This window comes from Scardinius erythrophthalmus (genome assembly GCF_964197995.2).
Source record: "Scardinius erythrophthalmus genome assembly, chromosome: 3".
NCBI lineage: Eukaryota > Metazoa > Chordata > Actinopteri > Cypriniformes > Leuciscidae > Scardinius > Scardinius erythrophthalmus.
The window spans coordinates 55,164,315-55,176,336 of NC_138223.1; the positions used below are offsets into that span (position 1 = coordinate 55,164,315).

General features: G+C 38.3%; 1 protein-coding gene across 2 annotated transcripts in view; it reads left to right on the forward strand.

Moving 5' to 3' along the window:
- Nucleotides 1-11,800, forward strand: part of LOC308687465 (NLR family CARD domain-containing protein 3-like) — a 36,443-nt gene extending 24,643 nt beyond the window's left edge. For both annotated transcript variants that reach the window (XM_081360036.1, XM_081360035.1), the window contains exon 8: nucleotides 59-11,800. In XM_081360036.1, the coding sequence (XP_081216162.1) occupies nucleotides 59-582 (524 nt within the window). In that variant the 3' untranslated portion in view covers nucleotides 583-11,800. The remainder of the gene's footprint in view (nucleotides 1-58) is intronic.
- The last annotated feature ends 222 nt before the right edge of the window (nucleotides 11,801-12,022 follow it).

Here is a 12,022-nt window from a genome sequence, read left to right on the forward strand (position 1 = left end):
ACACCTGTGAATATATTTACAGTTTCATAGATGTTCTGATCTCTCTTGTTGTCTTTAGATGCCTGTGATCTCACACTGGATCCAAACACATCACACACTCATCACATTTTGTCTGATGACAACAGAAAGGTGACACACACCAAAGAGCAGCAGCCGTATCCTGATCATCCAGAGAGATTTGAGCTTCATGAGCAGGTTCTGTGTGGAGAGAGTCTGACTGGACGCTGTTACTGGGATGTTAAATGGAGTGGCACAGGTCATGTAGCAGTGGCATATAAAGGAATCAACAGGAAAGAAGGGAGTGATTGTCGGTTTGGACTCAATGACAAGTCCTGGAGTCTCTTCTTTAGTAATAAGGTTTACTCTTTTTGGCACAATAATGAAAGCACTGATGTACGTGGCCCGTCAGCCCGCTCTAATAGAGTAGGTGTGTATCTGGATGTGTCGGCCGGCACGCTGTCCTTCTACAGCGTCTCTGACACACATACACTCACACACATATACACATTCAACACCACATTCACTGAACCCCTCTATGCTGGATTTGTAGTTTATCCAGATACTTATGTGTCTCTGTTTTAGGAACAATATGGAAGCCAGGGGCCATATTCACAAAGAATTTTAAGGCTAAAAGTAGCTCCTGAATATCACGGCGCAAACTGTGGAAGAACTATTAGAGTTCGAAAAAGATCTTCCAGGTCAGAAAAAAATGAAATCTTGGGGAAATGAGACTGGATGGGAGGAATTGCAGAATTTTGCAGTGAGGTATGATAGGAGGACCAAACAGGAAACGGATAAAAAAGGTAATCAAGATTCAAATTACCAAGGAAATAGCAAACAGCAAAGTCTGAGACGATCTGAGAGACTCAAGGCTTAAAGCCATGATGCTCAACTAGGGCCCAGATATTTTGGGCAGCCTAAAACCTCCCGAGAACAAAGGGACCAATTCAGAACAGCAGACTTTCAGAGAAGAGGCAGATCTCGGAGCCGAGCAGTGCAGAGAAAGCCTAACTGGGAACAAAGACCACCATTCATAAAAAATGCCAGTAAGCAAACTAGCTCTACCTATGTTTCTAGAGATGAATGGGACAAACTGACTCCAGAACAACAAAACAAAGTTAGGGAACAGAGAGCTAAACAGAAACCGACTGTATAAAAAACATACAGTACTGGACAGTTTAAGCCTAAATATGTGAGACATAACCAGTTTGAGCAAAAACAAAAATAGGAAACCCCTAAAGGAAAAGCGACCATCCAATCTGATCTAGTTAAATAACATGAAGGTTTCTTTTATATAGACTACAATGGAAGGACATTCATTTTGGACACAGGTGCAGAGGTGAGTTGCCTCACTGACTTACCTGAAGATGCCATAAAACAAAAAGGCATGATGAGGGTTTACAGTTTTAATAAAGCTCAAGGCCCGATTGATACTGACTGGTATTTGTGGAAGGACATAGCCATTATTCCTAATCAGTCAGAAAACCTGATGACATTGCAAGATCCAACTAAAATTGTAGGTAAAATTAATAAAGAATTAACGGTCAGATGGATGAAAATGGTCGACCTTAAAGGGGAAATAGACAGAATGGTACAGGAAACCATACTTGATAAAAACAAATTGAGAGAAATCCTTGAAAAACATAAAGGAGGTGCCGTTAAATTTAAAAATGATGTAGGCCTATTGGGTAAAGAATATGAGTATGAAATAAAGGGAGGTGTGCATAAACCACAGAGACAATACCCTATTAATAAATAAGCTTTACCTGAAATTGAAGAAACTATTAAAGAATTAGAAAAATTAGGAGTAATTAAAGGAATACATTACGCGGTCACTAATTCACCGCTGCAGGCCGTCCCCAAACCTGATAAAAGTTGGTGCGTCGTCAATAACTTCAAATCGTTGAATAAAGTTTTGGAACCAGATACTAGGTACTTAATTAATGCGAAAGATGTAACCAATGGTTTACCTAAGGGCAAAATATTGACTAAAATTGACTTAGCAAACAGTTTCTGGACAGTTCCGTTGACTGAAAATAGTATGGCTAGAACCGCGTTTACCTTCCGAACAAAAAGCTATTGTTACACGCGGCTTCCCCAAGGCTATTTAAATTCTCCGAACGCTTTTCAGTCTATCGTGGTCACGCTAATGACAGGATTACCGGTAACTGTTTATATTGATGACCTTTTGATCGTAAATGATGACCCTGATGAACACCTGAGAATCGTAGATGAAGTGCTCACTAGATTAATAAAAGCAGGTTTTAAGCCCAGCTATAAAAAGATTGAAATAGGAAAAGAGGAAGTGGATTTTTTAGGCTTTGCTACAACGGGAATGGATCGAGGACTCTCAAAAACTACCAGGGAAAAATTTGAAGATTTGAGTGAAAAAAAAAAAGCCCAAAAAGCCCATTTTTTTTACAAAGCTTCATGGGGCACATGAATTTTATCAGGGATCTGATACCAGGATATGCAAAATTAGCAAAACCTCTTTATGGGGCCACAAAAGGAAATTAATTTAATTGGAGCAATGAATTAGAAAATATCAGGCTACAATTAATTGACTTAGCATTAGCCTTAGGTAAAATAGCAAGAAGAGAACCAGATCAAAAATTGATAGTAAGTGTTGAAAATACTGCGAATGAAATAGAACTAGTATTGTATAATGAAAAAGATAGGAAGAATCCAATACAGTTCATGTCATACCCAAAACCTGCTAATCAGCTAAAACAGGAACCAAAATCAGCAACTGACATCTTAGCTAGTATTGCTAAATGCTTGATACCAATAAAAACCTTAGCCCTAGATCAACAGATAATTGTAGAATCGAAAGGTGAAGGCATCGCTCAGCTAATGAGAGAATCAAAAAACCTAGTCAGTGAAGCGCCTAAGATTCATCAGTTTACATGGGCTAAGTGAAGCAAATTGCTACAAGATACTCAGATAATTTTTGGACAGAGTAAACTAAACAAAAAAGACAAAATAACAGAAATCCCTAAAGGTGCTAATATTTGTTATTTTACAGATGGTTCGAAGGAAAATAAGGAAGTTTGGTGGGGCTTCATTAGAAAAGAAAAAGGAAAAATAAATTTTAAACAAAAGGGGCAATTGTCTAGTGAAGACTCAGTTTACTTTAATAATTTTTGTTGTACGAACCGTCTTATGTCTAATATATTTGTCTACTTCAGCATTACCTTTGGCAGCTGATGTAGTTTGCACTGTATGACTGCTTTGGTGCAACACTACTGGTTTAACATCTTCTAATAATATTGCAATTTCCTTCCACGAACTGTCCTGTTTTAATGGCTTCCCCTTTGCGGTGCAAAAGCCATTCAGCTTCCAAGTGGCAACATGCTCTGTTAGTGCTTTGTATACATAATGACTATCTGTGACAAGAATAGAAGCCTGTGTGGCTGTAGCTTTCATATGCCTTAGGGCTTCTGCAACTGCTTTCACTTCTCCGTCAGTGTAGTCAATTCTGAAATGCGTCCGAAAATGAACTGTAACTCAGCGAATACTCAGTCAAACAGGCATACAGACACGCAGGCATAAAGCTTAAATTCTCTTCTTTTAAATTAAGTAATTTTTATAAAAAAACAAATATTCTCAGTTCATGTAATCTGTAAGAAAAGAGCGAGTTGTCAGTCGTTCTCATCTCATCTAATTACTTGTAATGTGACTCCGCCCTCTGAGAGCGCTCGCTATTCAAACGCAAATGACTGAGGCAATCCGTGCAAACTGTGAACGCCCCCATATCACCTTGAGAAAACAAGTTGAATCAGATCATTGTAGCCTACTTGTTTACACCGTCTCGCAGCGCTGTGAGGAATAATAATAATGGAAAATGTACCTCAGAAGTGCGGGTATATCGAGGAGCGAGCTGAGGAATACTGTACTAAGTTTTTTTTTTTCCTTCTCACGTGAATCGGGTTTCTGTTTATGAATGAATGAACGGCAGAGATGCGCGCTGTTTACCACAGCTCGCAAAAAGACAGTTTAAATTTAAATCGCGTGTGTGAATGAATTATGATGTTTTAGCAAACTGTATTGCTATACTGAGATGAGTAAAAATCGACTGAAATATGTTGAAATAAAGTGTCTAGGTTTTGACATAAATGCAAATATAAATGTAATTTTACAAAATATTATCGATTTTCAAATACTGCTGTATTGAATGAACAGCTTTTAGCAAACTCTATTGCTATACTGAGATGAGGAAAAATATCAAAAATTATCAAAAATAAAGTAATCAAATAATACGTTTTGTATACTTTAGTTTTTAAAAAGAAAGATTACACTTGAATTGTTGTTGTAATTGTAACCTTTTTAATAAAAAATATTGTAACGGAAGGCAGGTCACCCGGTCTGCGTGTTGATTAAATTAGCATCATCATCCCGTGATCCAACCCCCTCTAGTCTCTCTGATCTAATTAACGCACTGGAATCCGCATCTACACATCCCTCTATTGTGTAGCAACAATGACATCTGCTTTTCAAATTAAGTGAATCATGAGGGTGTCGAACACATCTTCTTTGTCCTTAGAAAGACGAGCTCTGGTTATTATTACTCCCTGCGGGGCAATTTACCAGCGCCGGTGTGACTGGTATCCCCCCAGCTCAGTATGAACCCCTAGTGACTTTATAGCCGCGTGACATTCCAGAGCACACACACACACACACACACACACACACACACACACACACACACACACAAAACATCCTTTGGGTGCAACTCCATATAGAAATATGGCTCTCGAATGTGTACCTTCCGATATGTGTGTGTGATTAGTTTTGCTTTATAATAGAGGTGTGGTTTGCTAGAGTATAGTTTTGAATTCTAAGTGTCTATCGAAAGAATGTTTCTCCCAATTTAGGGTCTCAAATAGAATCATGGTTTTGTGACCCTACCTCAGACCATAAAACTTTACGACCCAGGAAAGCAGACATTCCAAGCGAGTCACGTCCCAAACGCACCACACACACACACAGATTTTCCATTGACTTACCCACGTAGGACATTACCAAAATGTTGATATATTTCTGAGGTGCCTTTTGTTATGACCATGTCATATTGGGGTGTCTACGATTTTGTCATGTGGTAATCAAAACTTTAAATGTGTGTAATTCTGCATATCTCCTGTAACTTCGCATTTCTACAACCTTCATGTGATGCGTTTGATATCCCTGTAATTCTCTCAATCTAACAGAGTCGAATTCCAATAGCAGAATGCAGTAATATACATTGTTTAGACATTTCATATTTCTGGAACCGAAAGGCTTAAGTAAATCGTCACTGTAACTCGAGCCAGGAGACCGTTCCAAACGAACAAAGGGATCTTCCCGCTAGAAAAATCTCGACAGATGATTCGTCCTCCACGAAGAAGGGGACGGTACATGGGACACTGATAAAAGTCCAAACCTTCAGTTTCCTCACTCTCTCAACTCTCAACTTGCTCCCGCTCTGACCTTCTTCTCCACGTGTAGCGCTCCTCCTCCCAACGGAACCCGCTGGACCCAGGCCTTGCCTCGGCCTCGGAGACGCATGCCCTCGCGTCATGTAGAAGCTGCCGGTCTTTGCAACTAAGCTCATACGTGCCTTTCCCCTCCAAAAGGGAAACGATCTGAACTTTCTCGGTAACGTTAAATTCAAGTGAGCCTTTACATCGTCTTGCGAAACGACCCAGAAGACGAAGCTAGACGCAAACCAGCCGGACACGCGCATGCGCACGCACCTTTTCCAGCATCGCACTAAAAGAGTACAACATCTCGCAAGTATCTCTCAATCTAAAAGCTGATTTCCTGGTGTCTATCTCTTAGGTCTGTGAATTAAGTTACCCTTTTTCCTCTTCTCTTTCTTTCTTTCTTTCTTTCTTTCTTTCTTTCTTTCTTTCTTTCTTTCTTTCTTTCATTTCATTTTATTCTGATCATGTATTTTCTTGTTTGGTTAAATGTTTGTTTGTTTTATTGTTTGTATTTTTACGTACGTTTGTATTTGTAGCTTATATAATCTCTAGTGTTACATTTATTAAAATCCATATATACTTTTAACTGTCTCTGTGTTTGAAAACCCACCTTCTATGAAGTCAATGAAATTAAAAGATCTATAAAGCTACATGCTCTATATTATAGACTACTTTGAGTAGTTTTAATTTATAAACCCAAAAGTTTTATGTTCGTGGCCAGAAGATAAACTTTCTTGGAGTTTGTAAACAGGGATACTCCTTCTTGACTGTGATAGTCTTACATTTATTCGCTGGACGAATAACTGATGACTAGACCAGTTACAGAATGAGGTATTTCCGAAAATTGATAAAGTAATGTATATGCGATTTATGAATTATGACCATGAGTTATGATTAGTAATATTTCCCAAATTCCCTATATTCTTGAGCTGATTCGCATTGACCCAGAGTCGTTTACGTTACAATTGTCTTAAGACTCCGACGCGCAGGACTGCCGACCGATTGGCGCTGGTTATCTGCATAAATCATTGATCCCTGTTCTAAAAAGACCCTAATCTATTTCTGAGTCAACACACAACCTTCTGTTCACTGTTTCGGCTAAGATTTTTCACAGCCTCGAACATCTCACAAACAAACCACGAACTGTGTTAACAGATGTTCGACCAAAAGCCCATTGAGTGTAAAACGCACACACATAATAATTCCCTAACGGGGGGAGCAAAAGTTTAACACGAGGTGTGAACTCTGAGTGACTCTGCACGCCAAACGCACACACACAAAACACAAAGAGACACTCTCATCCCTGGACATTATGATCAAAATTACCCTTGCCAATGTATTTTTGAAATGTATGTGCGTTGTATGTCATGGTCTTTATATGGAAGTTTTATCGTATAATCAAGAGTGAAATGCTTATTATTAGAAAGAATCATGTAACTCGCTGTTATTAACTCACAGAATCATCATTCGCGGTATTGGTTTGTGCCAAACAACCCAACGGTGTCGAATCTTTAACCCAAAATGCCGGAGGATGCATTCTTTCATTAATATCAGGTTATAAATGTTTATGAACGAGTTTATTGCTTCAGTACAAGTCGGAAGAGGCGTGTACTTTTACAAAACGAAAGGAGGCGGCCGCAACACGCCCTTCCAGATCATTGGCTCCGAAACAGGAGGAAGGCGTGGCTGTGGCCCCTTCAAAACACAGCGCCAGCTCTCTTGAATTTTGCAGTTCGCCAGAGAGACAGAGAGACCTGCCTCCTTCCTTCCTTCTTCCAAGAAACCTTCGTTTTCTTTTTATTTCGTTTTATTTTAAGTCTTTCTTTCTTGATAGTTTATTTCAGTTTGATAATTTCCTTACAAACCAACAAAACCAACTTAAAGCTAAATCATCTTTGGCTAAGCTTAACGAACGCTCTGAGTTACCATCGCAACCAGCCCTGCCTAGACGACGCTGCTACCGCGTGTTTCCAGGTTCCTTTGTTACACGAGACGCACACAAGAGGGCCTCACTGAGCAAGTACTGTATATCCTTAAATTCGCAAATCCAAAAGAAATGCTGTCTTAAGTTGTCTAGAAATTGCTATAGCTTTTGGGTTCTCGTTTGAGAAGTAACGTTTTAAACTGTTTTGCCTTTCTTCCTTATTCTGACTCTCTCACACACTCTCACACACACGCTTACACACACACACCCACACGTGCTCCTGAACACACACGCACACTCTGCTCAAACTTTCGCTCACACACACCCACGTGCTCCTAAGCCGACACACACACTCACGCTTTTACGCACACACACCAAATCCTCTAACACTCTCTCTCTCCTTCTCCCTATCTATCTCTCTCTATCTATCTATCTCTCTCTCATAATTTTGTTTGTTTTGTTTTATTTTATTTCTTATTATGATCGTGTTATATTGTTTTGTTTGTTATGCATATTTACTCCTGCGTGATTGAAATAATACATGTAATCTTTAGTTGTTTGATTAAAACCCTATAATCTTATGAAGTGAATCTGTCTCATATTGTTCCATTACTGAAATCCCTGAAAGTGCGATTTTGACTACCAGCTCTACTTTGATTTTACTAGTAAAATATCTAAATTGTCTAAAAGCCCTAAAGTATCGTTCTTTGTGGCCACAAGAAGGATATTTTGTCGGTGTTATAGACTGATAGGTTTCTGTTCAGAAATTGTACATATTGTCTGCCGGACAGATAATTTGCATGATAAATGAACACTAACTTTTACCTAAATTCCCCCTAATTAAACATATAATTCTACCTACTTATCCCCTATTTAGAATAAATTAATTTGTGTATACGGCACATTAATATTCATATCCTATGAATATTAATTCTCATTGAGCTAATAAATTCCCTTAACTGACTCAGTGTTGTTACATATTAATGGTGTTTTGAATGCTGGCACTTTCAAATTTCATTTTGGGACAAAATTCAAATTCATATTCATGTGTGATTGTAGAAGTTTAAAGTTTTTGTGCGCACGTTGAATCTTGTTTTGATAAAGTCGACTTTAACTGAGCAAGGCGAAAAGCTGCATCAATAATCCGCCAGTATTCCCTGGTTGTGAAGAAAACTACAGTTTTACAGTATTGTTACAAGTCTAAGTTAGAAAAAAAAAGAAAAATCTCTTTTTGCTTGACTGCGTACATGTAAATTCTGTCTTAAGACCTGTGTTTGAACAAAGGAAAGTTCCCTCAGGCGTGTTACCGGTATTCTGAAAACCCCGGGAGCAACAGTAGCTACTTCGGGTCAGAATTTTTTTATTTGTATGTCGCTAGCAACGATAATTACGGGATGCAAAGAGCTGGTCTAGCTATCCAGTGAAAACCCCGTTTCAGTGTCTGTACAGACCAGGCACAGAAGATCCACCGCGATCTTTTTAAAATTTATTTGCAGTGTAATTTTGTGTTTGCAAAGGCCTGCACGCGTGAAAATTGTGATTGCTGAAATCAGTCCTTACAGGCGCGTCTCGTTCTCAAAGTACCACCTCGTGACTCTGTTCCGCTAAAGCGCAACACTGCCACCGTGTGGTCAACCGCAGGTAAGACCTGTTGGTCATTTCTTCCGTATCGATTTTGTTTCTTCAAAATTCACGGTGATGAGTATCTAATAAGCTGTTTAAATACATATGTGCATTTACAGCTCGCTAAGTTCGTAAAACAATCCTTTTATTTTGGACTGAGACATTTTATTGTGAATGTAATTCCCGGAAGGGGAATAGAAACTTTAAAATTATAAAATCTCTCACTCCAAAAACACTGATAGTTCACACGGAGAGAGAACAGTGCCCCTCGTGGCCGCACCCCTCCAGGTCAACTATCCCTCTTCTGCTCAAATTCACTCTACTCTGCTTTATTTCCATTTCTAATCTGCCTCGATGATTCTGTTTGGTTTTATTTTCATTTAATAATCATTTAATAACTTTAATGTTATGGTGATTATTTTTATTTTTAGAAATCTTTCTATTTCTCTAAAAAAAAAAAAAAAAACTTTTTCTTTCCCAGTGTATTTAGATTTGATTTGAAATTGAAACAAATTAATCTGGTTATTCCCACTATCACATTTAAGTCATCATAGCTCCTGAGAAACGCAGCACCCCCCTAGTGGAAGCTCCCTTCCCAAGTCAGCTATCAGCTTTCTACAAATTTACTCTGTTGAAATTCATTACATGTATGCTTTCCTCGAATGATTAGTTTATAATCAGTACAAAATAACTCAAATGTTGTTTGATTGGTATAAATAATCATTCGAATTCTCTGTTAAATTTCCCCCAGGCTTATTTGGATTCGATTTTAAGCCAATTTTGAATTAAAAATAGGCAGTCCCTGCCACCGTTCTGTGACGCATCCACTTTTGCATTGCGTTGGTTGGTTGATATCTCCGGGACTACTAGGATTGTGTTTAACCCTCTGGGGACCAAGCTGTTTTTGGAGCCCTTGAGATGTTCTGACATGCTCTGACATTTGTGCTTTTTTCAGTTATTTATAAACATGTTAATGGCAAAGGTGTAAAATCACTCTATATAGCACAAACAGGGCTACCAAAATATGCGGGCAACGTGTATGTAGATGTTTGTATTTTTAAGAGAATAATGTTTATGCGTGGTTATTGGAAAAAATAAAAATGAAAGTGGCTGAATTAAGACCACAAAACACATATTAAATATGTGTCCACAAGACTTTTGTCTAATTGATGTTGTACCTTTGAGTACTGGCTTCAAAATTATGTGAAAATAGTCTTGCTTTATCGTTCACAAAAAAAAAATACATTGATTTAAATGGTGTAAAACAGGTTTTGCTTGGAAAGCCAATATGCGAGGGGGCGTGAAGGAGTAGTTTACACCTGGGTTGTCCCACCCACTCTGCATAATGACTCTGCATAATTAGCCATTCATTCAGGTGTGACACTGACTGAGCCACAATGCAAGGACAATGTATTTAGAAGAATACTTATATTGACCATTTAAGATTTCGCTTACATCTATCTTGTAAATATGTTTAGCTATTTTATTAAAAATGTTACAATTACAACAATAATTACAATTTCAACAATATTTCAAGTGTACTCTTTCTTTGTAAAAAAAAAAAAGAAAGAAAAAAAAGATTATAGGCCTACATTTTATCATATGTATTCATTAGTTTGAATATAGCCAACATTGGAACATCTAACATCTTAGTCTATGACTTTATTTTTGACAAAAATAGTGTGACTAACGCCTGACTAACGTTGTTTTATTGAAATATCAGGGCATATAAATGTTAATTTACGTTGCTTATACAAATACATTTTATTTCAACATATTCCAGTCGATTTTTACTCATCTCAGTAGGCTATGGCAAAGCAGTTTATTCTTTCACACACAGACACGCGATTCATATTTAGGCTAAACACTCTTTACAAATATGTACCCTTCATTCATCTCACAGAAACGCGAGTCATATTATAGAAATGCGATTCATCTTTTTGCGGTTTATAGGCCTACACTAACGTTATTCCATAACGTTATTCCACACTTGAGAAAAGAAAACAGCCTACCTCACTCCTCAGCGCGATCTGCTGCTCATATCGGGAGATATGAGATCCTCATCAGCACTGTGGAAACTTTTCTCCATAATGTCTCACTCGCGACGCGCTTTGTTTACAGCTGATATGGGCGTTTCACAGACTGAAATGGTTCTCAGAATTTGCATTTGAATAGCGCGCGCTCTCCGGGGAGTGGTCAAATTACTGTGAATCATCTCGTAATGAGGTCGACTGGAGTCGCTCTCTTTGTATACGGATTACAGAAACTAAGAATATTTGTTTTTTATATAAATGACTTCATTTAAAAGATGCGATCTCAAGCTTTATGCCCGTGGGTCTGTTTGCCTGTTTGACTGAATTTTCGCGGAGTTATAGATCATTTTCGAATGCGTTTCAAACGGGAGTTTACTGACAGAGAGAAGGCAGAAATCGCATCATCTTAATTTTTCTTTATTTGTCAAAAAGCAAAACACTTTATTTTTATTGTGAGTATACAGAAAAAAAATAGAAACTGAACAGGATCGATTGATGTATTACACGAAAATGAAAGATCAAAATTAACAGAGCATTTAGTGTTTATTTTCATTGCTAAAAAAAAAAAACGAGCAAAACGCGCGGGCGCGTTTTTGGTCCCCAGAGGGTTAAAGTCACCCTGTTTGTGAGGTCGGGGCCGTGAGCAGAGTAACGGAGAATCCAAGGTCATGGCGGCCAGGTGTTTGGGGCACCGGAAAGGTTGACTGCGCTCGCAGAGGGCCAGCTGGGATTGACCTCAGTCCTCCTCAGGTAAACTGAACTTTAAAAAAAAAAAAAAAAAAAAAAACACAACCCTGCCTCTCATTAGATAAGCCACAGAAGCTTAGATATTCCCCCGCATACACTTTCTAAGGGTAGGTTTACCGCTTCCTCCCTAAGGCACATCCTCTGTGTTATTAGTGATCAAACTGCAGCACAGATCAAATCACTCAGGTTTATTCTCACCGTGATATCTGTATTTAATTTTTTTTTTTTTCTCT